Source organism: Rhamphochromis sp. 'chilingali', assembly GCF_963969265.1.
Source record: "Rhamphochromis sp. 'chilingali' genome assembly, chromosome: 1".
Taxonomy (NCBI): domain Eukaryota; kingdom Metazoa; phylum Chordata; class Actinopteri; order Cichliformes; family Cichlidae; genus Rhamphochromis; species Rhamphochromis sp. 'chilingali'.
The window spans coordinates 33,901,089-33,925,491 of record NC_137929.1 but is presented as its reverse complement, the minus strand read 5'-3'; the positions used below and the strand labels follow the sequence as shown (position 1 = coordinate 33,925,491).

The following is a 24,403-nucleotide window of genomic DNA, read 5'->3' as shown; positions in this document are numbered from 1 at the left end:
GTGATGTTTTTAACAAACTTTGTAAAAGTGCTGAGCTGGCACAATGCTGAAGCCTTCTTCTCTGCACCAAAACTGGCCGCTGGCAGACGAGCATTCGCTGGATTTAAAATCGGACTTAGCGGCCGCAAAAGTGGTCTTAGTCTGTTTTCAAGGTCTGACCACAGGTCCAGCAGGTGATTTTCAACTGTTGGCAACCGTGTGAACAGATCCTCCATCATTTTGTTCTTGCTGTCAGTGAGAGGCTGCACACTGTGCCCTGACAAGACAGAGAACATTCATAAAGTCTCTAAAACAGTCTCGGCAACCTTGACAGAACGCTGTGTGCATGTCCCCACCCCTTCCTCCAACACAAAAACCACCCCAGAAAAGTAGCCAAAGAGCACCTGCCACATTCTCTGCGCAAAGACGTCAATAAATCTGGCCACTAATGTACCGCAAAATCTTTTTTCTCTGACTCCCTCGCTTCCTCTGCCTCCAATATTAATGAAAGCCAGCTGAATGCTGCCACAGGAAAAGACAGAAACACGTTCTTTCCACTAAGCTAACATGAAAAAAGGTGATAGCTTCTTCCTTAGCTCCCTGAGTGGAACTGGAAGCCAGCTCACTTGGCCGGCGAGGCTTTGCTGCAGAGCCACGGGTTCGCATTAGCCGAGCGATACGCAGGAATTGATGACTTTGAGAAAGGATATTGAAAGCCGCACAAATGAACCTCCCGGCAGCAGGAAAATAATTCTCAAGCTAAGTGATTAAAAGTTGCAAAGAAGAAAAATCATCTAATACCGCGAGTGAATAATAATGTGCGGAACCAGTATGGAAAATGTACTTTTCCATCACCAGCACTTCAACCCAGAAAAATAGGATAGAAAGGGTAGGTGGTGGTAGTGGTGATGGTGGTGGTGGGTGGGTTACGGCACGTGATGAAACCTTGGGGCTATTTTTAGAGAGCGCCTTTGCCTGCAACTCAGCAGTTGTAGCAATGAAAGAAACTCTCTATTCTGTATTCTTCTCCTAAAAGAAATTGTGATAATGAGGCTTCACCAGAGACCGCATGTGCATTAATATTTGATCAATCTGAACACACTGGCATCACACGCCGGGTCTCACAATACTGTACACAACATATGCAATCAAGGAAAATATCAAAATGTGAGACGCTGTTGAATATTTCTGTGTGTGTGTGAGAGACAGAGTGTGTGCTGAACTCCCAGCCCACCATCTCTTCGAGAACTAACATCAAATCATCAGGGTGTCTGTGTGGATCTGTGTGTGTGTCTTGATATACTTGGCCTATATCCTCTTGTGATAGTCACATGGCTTCTCTCAGACAGCAGCCATTTGTTACTGTCCTTTTAATCATGCTAATGCAACCCCGCTCTCCATCAGAGAAGCCGACCAAACTCTGGCACACATAAATTTGTGAGAACACACACTCGCATGCGTGCAGACATTAAAGGCGAAAAGAGAGAGAGAGAGAGAGAGAATGGAGCGCCCAGAGTCCCCAAAGGCGTATGAATATCTTAAGTGGAGAGTTCTATAACTCCGTATCTCCACATGCCCGTGGACACACTTTTTACATGCACCCGTACACGGTATTCGCGCAAATGGTCGCGCACATTGGCACGCGTAAACATAAGAAGAATACAAATCCGAGATGCTACAGTATTGAATCAAATTAAGTGGTAATTTCGTAGCACCGGAATGCTGCCGCTGTCTTTTCTCCGCTCCTTTTTCTCAAGTGCTCCACTTTATTAGTATTCCGCTGAGAATCTACTCCGCTTTCTTCTCCGACTCTCCTCCTCTCTCTCGCTCTCCTCCTGGGAGTTGAGCCCAGTGCATGTTAAGTGATATGGCTTCAGAGCCTCACCGGCTGGGTTTGTGGGTGCCACATAACTCGCATGTATCCAGGAATCCAGGAAGTGGGGAGAAGAGGGTGGGTGAGGATTGGCGGGGAGAGGGGTTCCCTTTTAGTAAATCCACCCACCCGTGGAAAAATGATCAATCTCATGAATTTGCCAATTGGGAGTCGTTGGCCGATGAGCGGAGACAGAGGCAGATAATGAGAGAAATGAGGGTTGGGTGTGGGGGCGGGGGGCGGGAGTGACTACAGGGACGACAACGAGGGAATATTGAAAGTTATTGAAGGGAAGAAGGGGAAAAAAAGGAGGGGAAATTGAGCAAGTGTAAGAGAACGGATTAGGGAAGACAAAAGAGCAGGTGAGCCTTGATAGACAGAGATGCTTTAAAAAAAATGGGAACATCAACGTCTGCTCAGTTGTGCAGAGGGAGGGAAGGTGGAAGGGGGAGAAAGAAGAGAGAAATGGGGCATGTTTTTTCTCCCCTTTCACGCTTTGCGTCCCCCTGTCTGAAAGCCAGCAGGCCGTTTTGGCGGCAGTGGAGCAAGGTACATGTTTGGGGTTCTTCTTGTCAAGCGTGAGCAGGTCCCAGTGAGGTAGTGACAAGAGAGCGGATGGGGCTACGGGGTGGTGGTGGTGGTTGGGTAAGGCAACTGCAAAAAAAAAAAAAAAAAAAAAAAAGGGAAAAAGAAGTGCCTGTCCTAAATTTAAGGCCTGGTATAGCCTTAGGGTGATTCCTACACTACTAGACAGTGTGGTATGTAAATGTCACAGGAATCAACAGAGCGAGAGGCTGTCTTTCTCTGTTCGTTTGACAGGACATGACAGGTCATGGAAGGGGTGGGGGTACATTTCTCAGCTGTGCTGGTGTCAACATGAACAGTCTGAGTTTGACATACCTGAGTAGGGTCGCACCTAAAATGCGACTCGAGGAAAGTCTGTGAAAGTCACACTGAGCAGAAATTCTGAAATACTCAATGAAACCACTCAGTTCAGTGCTTATTTGCCTGTAAACATACGGTGGACTTCCAGCATGAAATACCACTTAAGGTCAGGATGATGCCGGTCTTCCTGGTCAGTGTGCTTTGGATCTTTTTCAGAATAAGGCCATTATTTAGTAAAATGCCATTTAGCCCATAAGCTAATGAGTGAGATCATGGTGGTTGTATCCACTTCTTTTGTTCAGTCTACGACTGTAGGAGATGCACGTTGTAATGTCAAAAGTATATGGACACTTTTCACATACTGAGTTACTCAGACGAAAAAAACATCTCTTCCCTCTCTGTCCTAAGCCCCTCCCTCCATATTATAAATCATGGATGTCATACCGTTTTTTAACATCAAGATGAGAGTTCCCGCCATCACGATATTGCATGCAAAAATAACGGCTATAATGAGAAGGGGTGTGCCTGTGAAACCGTACAATCACTGGCTAACAACTTGTGACTGAAATATTAGCCAAAGACTATGCAGATAATTAATTTTCAAACATTGCATGACCAAGATTTAGAAAATAGACGTGAAGTTTTTATGCATTATCACCCAAAATGAACGAGTGAGCCTGAGTAGGAGCCATGTTTAAAGTGGTCAAGACAGAGAGACGTTTTTTCCTGTAGGGCTATTGCCACAGCTATCGCCATCTGATAGTTTGCACGTTTAAGGCACATTAGCTTTGGCTTCACTTTTTCCCCCTGGCAGTTTTGTCTGTTTTTTAAAATACTTTGTCATCAGAATGGTCAAACATTTGGGTAGAATTTCTGACTGCAGAATGGCTGTGGTCATTTTTGGCATAAACTGCCAGTGAAGGAAATTAACAGTGAATAAATTATCAGCATTAGTCCAAATGAATGTTGCGCTGGTATTCATTTAATCGTGTTTTTGAAAAATATCTTTTGTGATCAACAGAATGACCCACCATTAGAGGCTTTTTAAGAAACAAAAAAAAAAGAGCGTTGCTAAACAAAACAAAAGCAGAGCTTAACAATTAAAATTACACATCAGAGTTTTCCTCTGTATTACACAGAAAGGTTCGAAATGCGGATGGGGCGGGTTGGGTCTCTCTTGCATCCACCGCTCAAGTCCACTAACAGTGAACAAAGCTGACTATATTCAGCTGGAGTCAGAATAAGTGTGCAGCATGTGTGACCTTAAAGAAGGGAAGTTTGGAGAATCGCAGCGTAAGGAGTAGAGAGTGAATAATTCTTTAAAGTGTAGCCTGGGGCGCATTAGCATACTGCGCTAGCTGTTGCGGCGACACGTGGCAGTTTTTTTTTTCCTTCGTTCTTTCTTCTTTTTTTTTTTCCACGGCGCTTTTAGCACACCCCGTTTGTCAGAGGGAGGCATCATCCTTTATCGGCACATTTCATGTTTCCCAGAGGACTCTGTGAAGCGGGTGATATTATTGAGGAGCGCTGAGCCTTATTAAATTCCCAAGCATATTACCAGTCTCTCTCTCTCGCTCTGTCTGTGTGTCTCTCACTCTCGCATACACACTTGCATCTCTCACTCTTTCCCTACCAGTCTCTTAATTTGGCTGCACACTCCACTGTAACTCAACAGCCGCCCTCCTATTCCATTCTCAAGAGAAAACAAAGGAAGTAAATACATATTATTACTTTTTTTCCCCCTCGCTCATCAGGTATTAACACAGCATGCCCTTTCGTGGCTCCAGAACCTCATATGACTCACTTGCTTCCTCATTGTATATGCTATAGTGCAGCCTCATCTGCTCTGTCCTAGTCTTAGTGAATTCTTTTCATCGCAGGACAAAGACAATGCTAATCTTTCATCCAGTGAACTGGATAGAAAGCGAATTCTCTGTCAGCTTTGTGAGAATTAAGTTAGGAGTCATCAAAAGGGTTTTTTTTCTTCCTTTTCTGATCTATCTATGTGTATGGAAAGTGATAATTCCAGAGTACTATGAGTTTAATATCGCGGTACAACCACTGCAACTGTAACTTCTTTCTCTTCTGCGTTCTCCATGATAACGCTTTTAATAGAGCTCAAATCGTATCTGGTCTCAACACATGACAGGAGAACATGTGATCTGTTGTGGTTATAATGGGGATGAAACGAACATACGTCTTCATAGCCCGTGCACAGAGCTGAAACTTCCAGAGCTCTCTATTTCCTTATATATTATTTGCTTAGGCCAAGGGAATGCGTGTGACTGTGCGCCAGGCATATTTATCAAACAAGGCTTTTGCCATTTTTTATGACGCTGACACGGATGGTGATGCCTCTGTCTACCTTGCTGCAAGCGAAGCCTATTTACATATGACCTTGCGTTCAGCAATTGGTGAAACGGGGATTCGCAGAGTTTTATTTTGCTGAAATGATGTGCTTTTACCTCGGATGTGACAGCAGAATATGAATATGAAAATACGAAAGGAGCAGTTGAGTCAGCACGGGTCGTGATATTCATGAGGATTAGACATAATGTGTTTACTAGCTTGGCTGCTGATGTTACTGTATATTATGTCATTGGACTGGTTTAAGACTATTTACATTTACATATATGTGGCTCATTTCACATGTAGCACACATATTGTTCCCTACGTATGAATTAGAAGCTGTCACTTAATACTAGTACAGGTTCGACAAATGATGTGAAAATAGTAATTTAACCTCACTGGGGAAGAGTGCGTGTACTATCGCTATGTGCAAAAGTCTTGAGCAACCTCATCTCATTTCTCTGCTTTGTTTCCAAGGAGCCAGACTTTCCTACAATTGTTGCTTGTAGTAGTCTTGTAGCCCCAAGCGATAGTTTTTTGGTCTTTTAAAGTTTCTCTTTAGACATTGGCTGCTTTTTCACTCAATTTAAGTCCCGTGTACGTGACCATTTTCAGAAAATGTCTGTTAAACTAACTCACACTAACCTATGAATAATTCAAGCTTTAAAAGGGCACTTAACTCAAGGGATGAAGCAGTGTTGTGTCTACATATGACTGCAGACAACTGACTGGTTTAAATTGTATCTTTTAATTTGTGTATTTAGCCACCTTATTACTAACATCCCATTTCTTTAGTTGAATCTGTGAAGAAATCAAAGAATAATACAGTTTGACAGACATGAAATGGTACTTTTTGTACCGACAAAGGGGTTCCCAAAGAGATATTCGCTGAAAACTTGGCATATTTTGGCATGGTGTGCAGTCTGTCCTTAAGAAATGTGAGACAACTGGACAAGTGCATAGCAGACCTAAAAAACTACCTAAAGTAGATGAACATATCTGAAAGTTGTGTCCTTAAGAAACAGGAAAGACCAGACACAGGAGCTTAGAGATGCATCTGGCTCTTACATTAATCCATCTAATATTTACTAAAGCTTTCTCAGAAATGGTCTCAGTGACATGTGGCTCACGTGGCTGTCAAAGAAGCTGTGCTGGAATTATGAACATGGATACAATCAGATTTTGGTACATGTGGTTATGAACAGATGAAGCATTTGATTGGCAAAAACCATGGCATCATTTTTCAACACTGATCCCAAACACACTGCTAAAGCAGTAAAAGCATACCTGGATAGAAAAACATAAAACTACTATCAGTCGTGCATTGGCCTCCCCAGAACCAAGACCTCAGCATTATTGATCACACAGGGATCATCACAGTCATCATCACTTTAGATGTTGTTTATGGCATGTATCAAAGAATAAAGATGGTGGAAAAAATATTGACTTTTAAGCTGGTTAGAATAGCACAGACTCTGTTTTTGCCTCATATATTGTCTTTACATTTATGTATTTTTTTCAATAAATCACTCTTTTGTCCGATTTTACTAGCAAAAGACAAGGAAATGAAGGGCAGCTCAAGACATTTGCAAAGTTTTTTATGTGCACATGCAAGAGAGACGATAAACACCAACGTAAAGCATGGCTGAAGAAAAGGTAAGAATAAGAATACATGGCATACGGTCGATGAACCATAAAACAATACTTGGTCTGTGTCCCTCAAAGAAAATCAAGAGCGGGAGGGAGAGAGTCACACGCTTTAAGAATTTCATCATTTTAGCAGAGTGTGTGTGTGTGTGAGACAGGGCTGTCGAGACTGCTTGATGGTATGAAAATTTGATGCAGAAAATATCCTGTTGGCGCTGCATTTTTAATGGAGACCACGCAGATGCAGGAATTATCTTCAGAATGCTCCCTCTGGCCCCCAGTACCACCTCATGCATAGCACCCAAACAATTCTGCACCTTCAGGACAGACTTGTATGGATTTGCTTCGGGTATTTCAATCATTCTTAGAGAAGTTCTATTTGTCCCCTAAAACATTGTCTCTGACGAGTGACAGCTCACAGGAATCATCGCAGAATCCACAAACGCTCCATCACTCGTCAGACGGCTGGTGTTTTGGTGTATATTTTTCTGTTCTCTATTCAGTTGTTGGAAAATGAGTCTGGCCTCTGGGGCTTTATTGCCCTAATCTGCAGTCCAGCCTGCACTTCTCCCACTGGTGATTGATATTTGGAGACATCGGTGGGACAAAAACAGTTTGAGTTCTGACGCTCATGAAAGACCCATCAGCTCTGTCGTCGATCAATGTGAATAAATATTTCCCACAACCCAGAAGCATTAGAATCAAGGACGGGGAAAAAAGACAGACAGAGGAAAGAGGAAAAATCAATTGGTCGAGAGCTTTGCTAAAAAGGGGGTGGGGAGGCATGGTGGTTGGGGAAAAGGGGGTTGAGGGGAAAAAAAAAGAAAAGAAGAGGCCTGTCAGGCTGGGTGAATAATGAAGCATGTTTTCAGTGCTTCAAAGGCAGAGGAGAAAAGGCATAGTGAAGTCATGTTATGGACTCTGTCATTTAATGTCACTTTATTTTTGGCTCATATGATACTCTATTAAAGTACAGAATGCTGAGGTGAACGCGGGGCTTTTGAACTCTCTGGCATTAATTTGCGGTTCTCAAGTGGCTCTTTAAGGTTCAATCAGTAATATTTGCACAAAGTATCAACAGGAGTTCTCAATAATTGCATATCAGTGTCAAGTTAGTACTCTGCTCCTGCTTTTTTTAGGGGCTTTCAAATCTAACTGGCTCTGTGTATTCACTGAAGTGCTCCCCACCTTTGTCCGTGACCAAATGCCCACTGAACTAGCCACTTATCTTTGCAACATTTGAAAGTTTAAGCAACATGAGCTATGCTATCAATAGTAGCTAAAAGGCTGTTTTTCCATGTCCTTCTGTAATGATAGCGTTTCTATCCCACATCCAACAATTTAGACAGTAGATGTTCACTAGTGGCTGCCCACCTGTCTGTACTTCATCTGCCTGTGAAATGATTGTCTTTCTTGCTATCTTTCTATCTCATGCACTCTCTTTATTTTGATAGGGGATCCATTTGGTTTAAATTGACTCATTTTGTCAGTGGGAATCGGAGCAGAGAATCTGAAGAGGGAGAAACAGCCAAGGCTGCTTTGATCCCTCTGACAGGCAGCGTGAAAAGTGCATTTCATAAAGGATGTTCGCCTGTGATGAGCCCGCCAGAGTGACAAATTGGGCCCCTGGTGCTTTAAATAATACACTATGTATGGCTCCAGCTGTGGCACTATGTTCTATATTGCTAAACTGCCAGTTAAAAGGGGTGTGCTTTGCGAGTTGAAGGCAGGGCATCGGTAGTAATTTAAATCCAGAGCAAGTTTCACTTCCGCTCTGAGCCTTTTCTTGTTCACCACTGTGACGCGTCCAAATGTTAACGTGTCACATGCATTCACGTCTAGATTTGGAGATGCAGGGACGGAAAGCAACTTTTAAGCGATGACTAAGAAGAACCTTGTTGTCTCCCTGTGGCACTTATTGCTGAAAAGACATGTGGTGATGAAAGTTTAAAACGTGGTGTGCCACTGTTACAGACACTCCCCTCAGCTGGTGACGCAGAAGCACCGGATAGAAATGCCTGGATTGACGCTTTGCTTCTTCCTCCTGAATAATTTGCTCCAACATGCAAAACCTCTAGGGAGAAGACACGGGTACTGCACACGCAGCTTTCCAGCTGTGCGTGGGGTAATATATGTTACATTTCAAATGAGAAAAAAAGTCACAAAGAAAAATATCACACAGACATATGCTGTGCTGACGACAGGTGTCACTGTGCCTCATTCATCTTAACCAGTGATGTCAAACTCATTTTACATCGTGGGCCACATACAGCCCACTTTGATCTAAAATGGGCCAGAAACTCCCCTTCTCTGTTCGTCTAAAGAAGTCTAGTTACACATGGAATCCTTGAGATATCTTAATATAAGAAAAAGTAGTGCAGATTCAGTGTTTTCTACAAGATAACAAAATGTGCTGTACTTAATGAAAGAAATCTGTCAGCTCGACTCCTAAATTGTAAGAAATAAACCTGTAAAATTACAAAAAAAGTGTAGCCATGTGTGCAATGCATAGTGTGCAGTGGTTACACAGTGTTATTTTATTTTTAAATGCATCACCTAATTACTCTGGTGTAGCATGAATGGGCAAGTGGGAGGTCTTTATCAGTAAAGATAAGGTGTTAAAAATTTTAAGAATACAGTTAAAAGTCCAAAATTTCCAATAATGCTGTTCAATGGGGCTCGATTGCTGTCTTTATTGGACCAATTGTGGCCTCCGGGCCATGTTTGGCATCTCTGATCAAAACTCTTTGTTTGCCTCTTGTATCATACAGATATTCACATGCAACAGATACAGACTGTCAACCAACCCCACCATCTCTCCTCTTCTCTGGATGCACTCCATAATGGAGGAATCATCAGTGAAAATCTGGAGGTGGTTTGACCCACAGTTGAGTCTCGAGTCAAAAGATAGATTGCGAATAAGGCAGGCGACAGCACGGTGCCTCACTGCAGAAGCAAATCCAATATATTGCTCCAGAAGGGAACAAACTGTGGCCTATCTGCGAGATAGTCTATAATCCAGGACACCTTGGCGTTATCAGGCTGTATCGCTGTGAGCTTCAGCCCGAGCAAGAGTAGCTGGAGAGTGCTTAAGGCACTCAAGAAATCAAAGCTCTCCATTCCCACTGAGCTCTTCTGTTGAAATAAGTGACTTTTTGTCAGTGCACGGTACATCTGGATATGTTTTGTACATATAAGCAGTATGCAGAAGTGGCTTATTAGGACCTTTTCACTGGATGTCTGCCATAGTCTGGGATGAGGCCTTAATGCTGTCACTGAGGCTTTCGCTTTCATTCTTGAACACTCAAACACTGCGGGAGGTTTTGCACAGCAGAGAACCTATTTGCTGACTGGCACATCCTTTTAGCACTTTCATCAGGGGCTGCACTCTGCACAGCCATTTGTTGCAGTTTGTTTTTTAACCTTCCCAGTAGGTGTTCTGCCTGTTCTGCGGGGGAAATTCTCCGAAATCTGTCTGATCGCTTATTTGGTTTCCCAGGTCATTAAAGTGTAAGACTATGTCTTGTAGCATTACTACATTCACATATCCTTAAAAATAAAAGTCGAACTAGAGGGAAAGGATAAGTAGCCAAAACGACATACAACGAGATCCCATGGGACACAGCAACAGGTGTCCCAACCAATCAGATCATTATCACATCATTTTCTAACCTTTGTTATAAAGTAGATTTTGAATCTGCTATTAGTTTAACATGCACAGTATTCACCGCCCGCTCAGAATTGCACTCGCTAATAGGCTCGGCTTTCCAAAAAAAGGAAAAAAGAAAGAAAGCCAACTTTTAATCCTCCTTAAATCAGCAGAACCTGGTCAGCTCTGTTTCCCTTCAGAGTTTTTTAGGTAGAACACAGAAGTCCATCATGTTTTCAGGACCTGCTGAAACACCGAAAACAAATCCCTCTGGGAAACACAGGCCCCAGATAATTTGCCTTTCCTGCCCCGGAGTGGAGCTCACTTTGCCTGTTTATGAGCCTACATGGTGAAAAACTGAAAGCCTGTCCCTTTAGGTCAGCATAATTACACCCTCCACATTTCCACCACTAGCTTTCCATTAAGGTGGTGACTCACCATGCCCGGCTCACTCTGGCCTAGAATGTGCTAGCAGCTGAGAGCTAATTACCACACACAGGATGACAAGAGTGGTAGATAGTAGGTGTTATTTGGCTGACTCACAAGCTAACTAGCTCGCCTGCTGCTGCTAACTACTTATTACAAGTGGAGCCTTTGTTTTAGACATTTCGTGCGGAGATTACTTATCTGGGCTTTTTTTTTTCTTTCGGTCTTTTGTTATTTAAAATAGGGTCGTTTATTTTTTTAAATAAAGATGACGCAATGCATGAACACAATCTGAGATATGTGGGTCACACGGAATCTTTCTAGCAAACGGGATGAATAATTCTGACGTGCACGCGTCCTCGCCACGTGGTAAGATATTGTACTTTCTCTTAAAGAACGTGCGCTGAACATGAAATGTGTTCTTTTTAAACCGTATCAGAGAACTATATAGATTTTTTTTTCTCAAATGTCCCCATCTTCTGAGCAACAGCCTGCTTATAGTGTGTAGCTCTTTCTCCATGTGGACCTACAGTACGTCCATGAAATCCTATGACTTAGATGTTTTTTTTTAATAGTACAGTCACTAAAAAAAAGCACAAATCACAGAGTTTTCTTTTTTCTTCTTCTTTTTTTTATTTTAGGGAGGATTTAATTGAAATTGTATTTTGACAAATAACCATTTAATGGTGTAAAACAGGCTATTGTGTGAGTGTGTCTGGGAGTGTGCGATAAGAGTAACAGTGGAGGGGAAGCAATGACACTTCTTTTTCTAAAGACTGGAGAGAGAGAGAGAGAGAGAGAGAGAGAAGGGGCGGCTGGGATGGAGTGTGTGTGTGTGAGAGAGAGAGAGAGGGGGGATAATTTATAGGAATAGTAAGGAAAAAAAACTGAAGGAAAACACACATTTTTAACTTATTTAAACCCTCGCTAACACTCTCGCAGCTGCCTAGTGAGCTCTTGCCATTTTGTACACCGATGTGCATTCTTGTGTCCGCCCTGTTAGGTGACGTAGCACGCTAGTCTTCTCATTTTAGGTATAACCCGAAACGCTTCTGTGAAGTTTGCTACGGCGGGAAAGAAACCGCCAGCGCCTGTGTGAGCGCGCTGCCGAGTTGTTGTTTTATCGGTGGCTAGCATGTGCTGCATGTGTTCACCATAGCAGAGCGGCTAATTCTAATCCTCACACGGGGCTTCCAGAGTGTTCTGTGTGAGCTCAGAGTAGCATGCTGGGCAAAATGGTGGTAATACTTTATTATATATCGTAATTGGGTGTTTTTCAAGCGGAAACAAACTGCGTATAAGAATGTGTTGAGTCGCAGCTTGTAAAGGTGATTATAACTGCTGCACTGCTAATATGAAGCCCGATGAGAAAATCGCCTTTTTGTAAGATTCTGGGTGTGCTGGGCGTAGCTTGGAAGCGTTTTTGAGTTGTTTCAGTAGACTTCAGTGTGTGTGTGTGTGTGTGTGTGTGTAAATGGCAGGAAGCCAGCATCATCAGTCTTATTAGGAGCGTGGATGAGTCACTCGCCTCCTCTCCTCGCCACATCATCTTGCAGTCGCTCTCCTTATAGATAGTTGGGTCAGAAGTGCACAGATGACACAGTTTGTTGTGTCTACATTTATGTATGTGGCTTTTACCTGAGAGAGAGAGCGAATATGCTCCCAGCCAAACATGACAACCACCTGCTGTACAAAGAGCCTGCGCTCGTATGCGCACTTGCACACAAGTCTGCGTGATCGCAAGATGAATGAGGGAGCGTGACAGGCTGGGACGCTTTATTTATGGGGGTCTTTGGCTTTGAGTGCTGAGTGTTCAAATGGGCCGAGAGAGGCAGAGACCCAGGGAGGGAGAACATGTGCAGAGGGTAGGGGGAGAGCGCGAGGCTGCATTTGATAATTGGCTGAGAGATCGTCACCAGAATGAAATTATGCTAGTTAATCTCTCCTGAATTAATTACCTCAGGAGCAAGCCACAGTACATTCATTATTGCGGAAAGAGTATTGACCCTGCTGAAAGAGAAAAGCAGTCCATATCATACCCATAATGCCTACTTGCGGCGTTATTGTAGTGCTTGTTAGCGTATAGACTGCAGGCTGCAAACATGAAATGGAAATGAAAGCGGTGATATCTTCTACCTGTCTATACGGTGACCCAGAAAAAAGATCCTCCCATAAGTTCTCGATGGCTTTGTGTGCATATCTTTTCAAATGTTTACGACACTGTTAACCGCAGAGGTTAGGTATCTAGGGAAATGAGGAAAAGGGAGGCCACAGCTCACTGCGAAACCTGATCAGAGCTTTATGCTCATGTCTGAATGTTTTCTCTCCCCTCTTACTGTCAGGTTTTCCTCCAGCTTGTCTTGCACCTCTCAAGGCAAGGTTTTGGTGGTGGTGAGGCAGAGGGTGATCCAGAATATTCCTTTAGTTGCTCTTCCCAGGTAGTAAATACTTCAAGAGGCACAGGGAGCTGCAGAATACACCTGCTGCCACATTCAACAGCTTTCCTCCAACCGGCCTACGAGCAGCACGGCTAAGGCAGAAAGATGTCGGTTATGAAGAAAAAGGCCACATGTGGGTCAAGTAGGCTCAGGAAGAGTGCCTGATTTGCATAAAAGTACTAATAACACTACTAATAACACTAATAGTCATTTGTAGAATGGTAATTACAGGATGGGAAATTTGTTATTTTATGCTCTTTCGATCCAAGCGGCCTCCCACTTGCAGGATTTTAACTGGGGGGTTAGATGCCACTGAGAGGGGTGAGAAAAAAAAACAAAAAGAAGTATCCGCTGTTGATGTTAATGCGGTCAATTAATGCCGCTGCCGCCGGCGGCGCACACCACGTCTCGGGTTCTCAAAGGTCATTACTCCCCAGGACTTCCCTTTTTGTTCTCGTTTTCCCCTGCGCCGCTGCTTATCTTCCATCCCTCCTTAATTGTCTGGCAAACATCTCAGCAAGAGAAAGACAAATATCGCTTTTTCCTGTGGATATTGTTCTGTCTGAACTCGCCGTCGCCGCGTTAATAATTTAGCACCTATTCCTTTTTCTCGCCGCGCCTCTCTCCCAGGAACATTTCCTCCCTCACCTTATTTTCTCCTTTTAGACCCTTCTCCCTCTTTCTTCTCTTTCTTTTTTTCTTTCCTTCTTTTTTTGCTCTCCATTTCCTCTCTTTTACCCCCTAACCTCCTTCTCTAACCCACCTTTGGTTGGATTATATCTGCAGCTAGGGCTGTCTACCCATCTGCCTTTGATGCTGAGGACCTCTCAGCTTCAAGGCAGTGCCACAGGGGCCCTGCAAAAAAAAAAGTGAGACCGCCAAACACGGAGAGACTCGCTCTGTGCCATAATTAGTCGGCAAGTTTTCAGCTAATTAAATGGGACCCTATTAGAGGCGCGAACGAGTAGAAAGAGGGAAACAAGAAAGACGACTGCTGAGCAACTGTGGGGGGAACGCTAGCACTCTTTGGTGTTGTTGTTTTTTTTAATGCTTGATCCCTAACTCGGGCTCATTTGTTCCACTTTTTCTTGTCTCCTCGTACCCCTTCACACTTGTCCCCCCTTCTTTTTTTTGCATTTTTCCTCACAGACACCAGAGCGTTTCCAAAAGCTGCTCCAACGACACCCGGCAACGTACGTCGTCACTGTGCGCCGTGATTGCAAAAATAGAAAAGTCGATACAGGGAGGGCCTTTCACCAGGGCTGCAGGGCAATCACATGTCCGTTTCTAGGCTAGACTCTGCTCTCACACACAGACACCTTCTTCAAGGCCCTGAAATCTTTCTCTTATCTCTTGTCTTAATCGAGAAATTGAAATCATGTGGACGGGCGTAAATGGCATTTGGGAGGTCATAGCCTTCCTTTTTTGCCTTCTTAATAAAGGAGAGTGAGACAGAAGCACATTAGGTTGAGTTAGAAGAGAGGTGAGTGGCGCCTTGCATCTGGCTGCACACAGGACCTCATTGTTTAGAGGAATAATCCGAAGCTTGAAACGGGCTAAATTAAGGCTTTGGATTGATGAGTTAATGTGCGCTTGCTAGAACAGACATGGAGTGGCATACCAGGAACTATTTACACTAGACCACATATTCTGTTTTATTCTTCTGGCCTTTCTTTATCCTCCTGCGATCTCCCCCCCTTTCCTGTCTTTGCTAATGTCCTCAATTCTTCCTCATCTCCCCCTTGTCTCCCCTACTCTCTTCTCCTCTGAACTGCTCTCTTTGGCAGTATGTTTGGCCTGTGACGGCCCAGAGGCAGCCATGCTGTCTTCTCCAGTCAGTCTGCTGTTTTTCCTTCTCCCATGCCCCGACCCTGCTATACTCAGCACACACACAAACACACACTCTCTATCACTCTCCTTTATTCTCTTTCTGCCTGTCCTTCGCTCTCTACATCATCCCTGTCTGCGTCTTCTCCCTCATGCCCTTCGCCTCCTTTTTCCGCTCCGACCCCTATCTGCTATCCAGCCAAGTGCAATGTCTGTCAAAGACACAGAGTAGACACACATACAAAGAGAAAAAGAAGAAAAAAATGCGTGCAGGCGCATCATCTCTATTTTATTTCCTCATTTTCCCTCCATCCCTTGCTTTGGCTTTTTGCGTTGAATCTGCTGGCCAGAAATGAGAAAGCCTCAGAGATTGTTGCAGAAAAAAAAGTGACCATCACATGAACTCGCTGACACGCTGTAGTGAAAACACGCAATACGCTACTCTGACATAAACAAAACAGAACAAATTTTAATCTGTAAAGTGTGTGCAAATGCCCGGACAGTCTGGCGCTCTGTTTTTTTTCTCTTTTTTTCTTTTTTTTTTTACTACCACTGCAACATCTTAGCAAGCGCTAAAGACACCGCATCAAATCGCTACTGTACCCAAGCAGCGTAGGCTCTTTGAAATACCCAAAGTGTAAGCTAGTCAGCTGATAGGGGTGGCTGACTAAAGAAAAGCCGCAGCTCGACGATTGGTGCAGCCGCTGGCCCACTTTCAGCCTGCTTCTTTTTTCCCTGCACAGCTGAAGGAGGTCTTCTTTTTATACCCCTTAAAAATGTGCGCGCAGCATGGGGCACTGACATCTCAGAGCGTCGCTTGTACTGAGGCATCTCGGCACTTTTGTTCCTCTTCTGGCTCTTGTCAATCCCCGAGTCATTATCGGCACTCCTCCCTTCATCCTTCAGAAGCCTCCTTTTGAGCGAATGTAAGTCGTGGCCATTATTAGCAGACCAGCCTCCACTCGGCTGAAAGTTCTTGTCTTCCAGCCATGTAGAGAGTGGGCATCCACACTAGTTTTCTAGCTCTGGATCCCCATATAAAAAAGCAACAACAATAAAATAAAAGGTCTGAGCCCTAGGGATGTGACCCAGGATGGAGAGGCCTCCTTGTTTGGCTCTCAGTGTCGCAGTAGGCTTTTTTAACACGCCAGATCTGACCCACTTGCATTGTGTCGTATGGTGGTCAGCAAGCGTGGGTGCGGAGGACGTTTGCGAATATTGTAGCAAAAAGCCAGCGACTCTGCTGTGTGGGCTCAAGGGCTTTTCCTTTGAAGATATTCTATACGACCTCATTTCTGAATTGGCTCTTGAAAGGGCCCCGTGTGTGTGTATGGAAAGCAGCACAGCGCGTCCTCTCCATTGAAACAAACTGGCAATAATTACACTATTTTATTTTTCAGCTTTCATTGTTCAGATTTACATCCTTAAGATTTCGAGTGAGTAGGAATCGAGCGGCCCAGCGTGGGCTCATAAGTGGGAAAATGAAGGAATAATGTTTCTGTCTCTTCTCGGTAAGATAAACAATCAACGTGATGCTAGATTTCATTTAGCACGGCCTCAGCCAGCAGGTGGAGGAACTACTCTCAGCTGAACCCGGCTCCGGCGCACTTATTTGTCCAAAGCTAAAGGACAGATGGATTTAAATGGTTTCATATTGATGGTCCAACCTCTGGGGGAGGTCACGCTCGTGAAGGGAGAAAGAGAGAAGAAGAAGGGAAAAAAAAGTATTTTTGCTTTGATGTAGCAGCCCAATTCATTAGCTCAGTCGGAAATGTCTTCATTTTTAGCAAGCCTGCAGAGTCAATGGACCATAGCTAGAAAATCAGCCTCCTTACAGTGTGCACAACACACTGAGCACTGGCTAACTACCTCAGCATCTCACTGCGCAGGGCGGCAGAGACGGTGCTGCTGAAGGTTGACTGCTTACCCACGAGAGCTGGAGGTAGCGAGTGGTCTTCCCTGCCCTGCTGTTTTTTTGTTTTTTTTGTGGAGTAGTTTGCCTGAATGTGAGTGAGGTGAGAATCCAGTTGGATGAGCATTCAGGAGCAGGGCCACGAAACGGGCCCCGAGAGAGCTGCTGTGCATTGTGGGTAGCTTAATGGCTCAATCCTATGTGTAAATGAGCGAGACAATCAGTACTTGGTGTCCACTTATCTCCTTGATAGCTGTGAGGCAGGGAAAAGGAAGGAAGGGAGGGAGGAAGAAAACACGGTGCCGATCTGAAGCAAAGGTTATCATTTGCATCACACATCAGCCGCCATTAACTGTGATTGCGCTCGCATCTATTTCACTTATTTTCCACGCCATTCTTCTAATTTCTTTAGCTGTTTACAAGTCATTAGGCGCGAATACTTGTATTGTGAGCCCTCAGACGTGGAAAAATAACCCAAAGATTTGTTTTATTTGGTTATTTGAGTTTCTTATTGCCGAGCGGTGCTTACGCCCCTGAGGCTTTGTCTATATATTGACTAGCATTACACAGTTGACGCCGACATGAAAACAGACCGCAAACAGATCTTTAACAAAGATAAGCTTCCGAGAGCGTAGGAATGGCACTCTTGAAGTCCTATCAGATGCTTTGCTGTGAGGCAAATTTCATAGTGGAACAAGTGATTTGTTTGATGAGGCGAAAACCAAATCAGCAGGACTTTAGAAGACCCTCATTTCTGTGTTATCTGTCTCCCCTTTCTTTGCTGTCCTTGTCTCGGCTGCATTCTGTCCTCAGTCATGTGTCTGCTCTGCATAAAACTTTTTTGTGCCGCTGTCAGCGTGTCTTTTAGTTACAGTTTGAAGGCTGCTCAAGGTTTCTCTTGCAGTACATATAATATATATATATATATATAAACTGCGTGACATAAAGGCATAACGATTGATTTCAAATTTTTTTTGTCTTTTACAGGAGAAAAAGAGCATTAAAAGTAAGCCATGGTCCAAACTCTTTTATTTTTCATTTCTGTTGTTGTTTTTCTTAAAGGTAAAGGCATGCTTGGCTTGGTTTGCACTCACCAACGCTTTTGCTTGATTTTTGGGTTTCCATACTTTCCATCAGGTCATGAATAAAAAGACATTAACACAGCATCTCTATAACACCGGCACTTGTGTTACCTTTGGCACTGTGTAGCGTCTAAGCATTCGGGATCCTCCTTTTCTTCCTTCCTTACGGTTTTGGTCTCATATTGAACCAATTCATTAGCTCTGCTTTGCATTTGGGTTAATATACTTCACAGAGTCTGACAGTAGCTATTGACAGAAGGATATCTGTCCAACCTGTTGTCCTGATTTAGCACTGTAAGCACATAATTTGCTTTCTACAATAATGCAGTAGACGTGGTTAATCTGAGGCCAGCGCCCTGCTAGGCAATTTGTTAAGACTCCTATTACGGAATTTAAGAGGATATCAGAGTGCTTGAGCCACGCAAAGCTATTAAGCTACTTAGATCAGAGCATGATTGCCGTCTGCCAATCACCAAAATAAGAAAACAGGCTCTTGTCGGTGCTCTCTTCTCCCAAAAATCCTCAGCCGCACGATTATTAGAGACACACCCAAGCACACTCCCACACAGAGCAGGCTTAATTTTGTATCTTTAAACACACCGAAAGTGTAAACTGACCTCTTCTCTTCTATCTTCATCACTGGTCCCCTCTCCTCCCTTCCCCTCTCCTCCCTTCCCCTCTCAGCACAAGCGCGTTTTGAAGCATGACATTATTTCAACTCTGATTCACGCCACAGTTTTTTTTTTTTTGTTTGGGGCTGTTGTCGTACCAGTGGAGTCTTCTCTGGTTTTTTTTGGTTTTACTTTTTTCTGTCATGTGGTATGGGTTCTGCATGAAAACGAGAACAACCTCTCTCCGTAAAAGCCTTATTGGACTCACTAGGGATGAAAAATTGGAACTCAGATTAGCTGTGGAAGTGGGTGCCTGGCAACCATCGTGACCAGTTTCTATTGTTTTCTACCTTCTTCATTAACATTCAGATGCGTTGATGACCTCATTAGGGAAAAGTTACAGATTCACGCATCGAATGAAGGAATTCATGACAGCCCAATCATGTAACACATACCACAAACAAACACTTAGTGGTAGGAGAGTGTGTCATTACCATCGTTAGTTTTATCATTAAATAGCCCACTTTAGCAAAACAAGCAGCGTCACTTACTTTTGGTTTTCTCTTCTGCTTCTTCTAGACTCCCGGCCCTTGCCTGACGTAGCCATGACTGGCAAGTGCACGCGGGAATGTGACGAGTATGGCCACTCGGACTCCTGCTGGATGCCTGTGCGCACGTCGCCCGAGCGACGGCCATCCAAGTCAACCACCACCCCCCAACAACCAAAGCTTTCTACTTTCATGAGCGGCAACGGCAGCGGCAGCAGCAGCGCCGAGCAGCCCGGCAGCCAAGAGACCCTCGCCATGGCCGCCATGGCCAACGGAGACCCCACCGCTGCTCACATGATGGGTGACCGCAATCGCAACCTGCTCAACAAGAAGATGGCCTCCTCCTCCTCCTCCTATGAGGCCTTCGGCTCGCCTCCCTATGGCTCGCCAGGAGCCGGGGAGGAGGTGCTGGGCCACCCCACCGAGGAGATCCCCCTTGCACCTACCGGGGAGTACAAGCCCACAACATGTGGTACTCTGACGCGACGGGAGGTGTATCTGTGAGCTGGAAGAGCTCCTCGTGTGTCACAACGTGTGGCATTCAAACACAACAATAAGCATAGCTGCTTACCCACCACCATTACAGCTTTAGAAGCTTTTAGCCACACTTTCTCCAAAGACTTTTTTGCGACAGCTTCTTAATGAAAAATCCCTGTGGATATATAAACATAGTCACCGTTTTTTTAAAGTGCTAATTCTGGCCATTAACTGGACGAAAGGAGGAGGAGGAAGAACTGCTGAGGGCACTGATTCAACTCTCTCTGAGGTTGTTCTACTGGCGAGTCGGGCTCTTAGGACACAGTCTGCTGCCTGACAGTCAGTCTGTACAGTAATCAGCTCATTTTACATATACAGTGCATGCATGCATTAACCCCTGTTCTCATTAAGGGCCCCATTCCCTGAAGTTGACGCTATACAAAAGAGCCCACATCGTTTTTTTCTGTTTGTGTTTTTTCTAGAAACAAAGCTGTACATGTAAACTATTTTGACTTTACAGTGTGTCTGGATATGCCCTTTTTTTTTTAATTTCAAAGAACAGTGTCTGGACATGATGTTTTGTGGCTGAAGTAATATACTGGACAAATTCATGGTCTCATGGTGTAACACGGACCACGGATTCTGTCATCTTTACTGTTTGTGATAAACGTTGCAGACCAAAAGTCAACCGCTTTCGAATCTTATAAGGAGGGGAAAGACTAAGCTTTAAATACTCGTTCCTCTCCCGATGTGGGAATTCGTGGATGGAAATGGGAGCCAATGCAGTTTGCTGCAGTAACCCCCATGGTTTGACTACAACCCTACTGATAGACTGACAAACTTTCAGTGACTGACTCTAAACTACCAGTGTGCACGCTCTCTACAGGAGTCACTCGTTGTACATAAACATCAGCTCATAGCAACAGCGCTAACCGCTCTCATTCCCTTTTGTCTCGCTACCTTTCCTCAGTCTCTCGTTCTTTGTCTTTGATTGGCGGGATTGAGACCCGAACCTTCCTAATAAATGCAAGATCTTACAGCCATCGTCTACAACCGCATTGGCTAGAGCAGCATGTGTGTCCACAATTGTACATTTCGGATCACCTTAGTGGGATGCTAGTATTTATACCAAGTTGTGATACTTACCCTGTTTTTCTCAAACACACACATGCAGACACACACATACAGAAAAGGCAGATTCATTTAACTGAGGCCGCTGGCGCTGCTATACTGACTCATTGAAAATCCTGGGTAAGCACAGTGTGTGGCATGAGATTAAAATTGTCAAGGTTCAATGGAAACTGTATGTGTGTACGGGCCAGATATGCAGTATATAGTGTGTTTGTATAGGCCACTGTAGATGTACACCAATAATAGGCTGGGGGGAGGGGGGAAGCATACACATGGCCTAGTTGGTCCTAAAAACAGCTGCAAGTACAGCTTTTTCTAAAAACTGTTATTTTCTTTTTTGTTGTTGTTGTTGTTGTTGTTGTGTGATAGGACTGAGCAATAAATATCATAATGCACATGTGACCAACAAGCATCAACTTCTCTTTCTCTTCTTCTCAAGCCTTCGAGGTGACATTAACCCACAAGTGGCTGTCTAAGACCTGTTCTACCAGTAGTACATGCCGCTTCCCTTAGTACACAGCGAAGGCTCTTTGGGCATGAATGTAAGAATCAGCTCAATGGAGAACAATCAAAACGCAACTTCTGAATGAGCAGATTCCTGAAGGGTTTTGGATTACAGGCTGAAAAATTTGGTGTTACAGTTAAAACCAAAAGCTTCGTAAGTAATACGAAGCATTCCCTTTTTTCTTTTTCTTTTATAACACGCAGACACAAAACAGAGAGAACTTTGCTGTAAGTACACGAAGAACTATTCTTTTTTTTAAAAATGAAGGTTTGAGTTTGAACGATAAGAATGTGATGTCTCAACAAAACATCCATTACACCCACAGAGCTGATGCTTTATGACCAGTTAAACAGACACATAACAATGTTGAGATGTTGTGCCTCCCTGTCTCCAGTGACTTTTTTTTTTCTTTGCAGCTACAGAGGTGCAAAATCTCATGACTGTAATAAAGCAAAAGATGCAATGGAACTTTTTGTATGTTAGCAAAACCCCTTTGGTTTGACCGGAGATGCTTTTTCTTGCATTTCCGGTAATCTATAGTCTGTAAGTACTACTCGTTGTTTGAAAGAAAGTGCTCCTATACTTATCAACTGTATACATAAATACTTACTTTTTACTGCACGTTTAATGGGAACTTACTTCACTTACTGAGAAGGAAGAAGAAAAAAAACTGTAAAACAAAATGTACAAAAAAAATGTTATCCCTGTAAACACAGAAATTCATCGTTTTTGCTTTTGTTATACCTAAAAACACGAGTTACGTAGGACAACTTAGTACATCGATTTGGACTATGCTGTGGATTTATTTTACCCCCTCCATGCATTTTTCATGCTTAATTTTCATTATTGTTTCACCTCGTGCTACAACAAAAACCCATATCTTTCATATGTTTTCTTTTTCATCAACTTTTTACCTGAAGCTTTTGATTGCTTTTTTTAAAAAATACTCCTTTTTTATTTGATTTTTTTAAACTCACAGATATTGTTTCACAATAACAGTCAAAAGCCGTGAAAATGATCATCAGTATACTATGTGTTTTTTCTTTACCTGGTGCCACTTTGTATATTTAGAGTGAAAAAAAAAGAAAAAAAAGGGAAAAAAAAAGAAACATACAAAAAAAAAAAAAAAAACTAGAGTGAATGCAAATATGCAATTGTGCCTTTTTATACCAATCGGTATGATTAAATGTTGGTTTGGAATGGTGCATAAACAATTACGTTGACATGCAACACAAAAATAGATGGGGTGGCATTTAAGGACTGAAATACATTTGCATATCTTAGATGAAATCCCATGATGTCAAAGGCTTGTTGAAGGACGACCAGTCAAATGTCAGTGAGCCTGTAGGTCTAATAGTCAAACGGCTATTGCTCTTTGGGTTCAATTACCTTGTTGAAATATCCATTCCTAGCTTAGTGCATTACCGAATGAGTGCGGGTACATTCAAAAGTTGCTTGTTGGTAGAAATAATAACGATATAATGGATTTTTTTGTCGTGTTCCACTCATGTACATGTGTGACATCCGAGGTCAAGTAACCTTCTTTGTGCATGAAACAAGCTCTAGGACTGATTTTAGAAGCTTAGCAGGATAGAGAGCAGGAAAAAGAAATTAAAAAAAAATGCTTGGAGACATTTGACTGCTCAGAGTTGAGGGAGCCTAGAGATAAAAATGCTAATGTGACGGTTTACTAGGAATGGAAGTGTGGAGGGAAAAAGCTGCAAGGTAGAGTGGCTGACAGAACACACACCTCAGGATGTGCCATGCAACACAACACTCGTACAGAAAGATTTACAGTGTATGCATATCAGCAGATGATGAAACCCTGTCCTACAACTAAGCACGGTACAGGGTTCGCTATGGTGTTGCAAGGTGATGCCTTGCATTTCGAGATCAGATAAAATGAAAACAAAGTCTCTGTAGAGCAAGTGTCTGAAAAAGAAGCAGCAATGAAAGCAGAAGCACAGTCAACACCATATAATCTTTGAGTGGTGATAGACTGTTTTTATTTGGGGTAGTGGTACAAAAATCTGGACAATAGCAGGTGGGATTTATGTTGAAATTCTCTTTGTTGCTACCTGAGGTATGTGTTCAGTCTGTGCTCTGTTCTATACGTATAGCATTCACAATGTGTAATGAGATTTGTAATATTAACCATTACTATTTGTCCTGCGACTTGGATGTTGATATAGAAATCAAGGAACAAATTTATCATCGTTTAATATGAGTCACTATGCACGCAGCTTAGCTGAACATGGCAAAGTGTATTGAACGCAAGTCCACTTCTATTTATGAGATATTTTACATAATTTAATTTGCTTTTGTACAGGTTTGTGTAAATAAATTGCTTGTCATTTTTGTCTCTGCAGAAATTAAAATATAACATGGTAAAACAACACCTGTCTTTGAAGAGTTTTTAATTCCATTTTTTTTTAATGTGTATGTTTAAAAAAATTACAAAACTTTGATCATTTAATTGCTAATTCTACAATTACTATTTTTTGTCCAATGCTAGATGAATTGTAACCTTGTAAAGGTAGCTATTGCTAATGTGTTAGCAAACTGTTGCACATAACAGTGGCAGTGTCTAATAATCTGTCTATACTAAATATCTTACAGTTTTGTTTTGCTTTTCTAAACTTACATTTTTAGTCTTGACCATGAGGTAAGCAAATTACTTATCACAACTTATCTTTATATAAAACAAAATGTTTATTTATGTATTTATTGTGGCTGAAAAATGAAATTAGTCGACACGACATCCAAAACATTAACATGACTAACTCCACAGAGATCAAGTTCATTGCAGAATAAGGTAATGATTCTTTGTTAGTTTGACTCTGTTTGCAACACTTACATTACACATTTGATCCAGTTGTAACAAAATTCATGCAGCTTAAATTTATGAGAACATTTTAAATGGATTACAAAATAGTTTTGAGGATTGCTCTATTAAATATTCTAAACACGATCTTGTAAATTTGCATCCTCCAAAGAAGAATAACATTAATTTGTCAAATTGAGTTTGGAAGCTTTGTCTGTTATTCTTTTCCATATGGTATTA

General features: G+C 42.8%; 1 protein-coding gene across 1 annotated transcript in view; it reads left to right on the top strand.

The window, feature by feature from the left end:
- Positions 1-23,735, top strand: part of pcdh7b (protocadherin 7b) — a 118,191-nt gene extending 94,456 nt beyond the window's left edge. Inside the window, 2 exon segments of the mRNA XM_080903318.1 lie at positions 17,973-17,991; positions 19,258-23,735. Of these exon segments, the coding sequence (XP_080759444.1) occupies positions 17,973-17,991; positions 19,258-19,730 (492 nt within the window). The 3' untranslated portion in view covers positions 19,731-23,735.
- Positions 23,736-24,403: the final 668 nt, after the last annotated feature.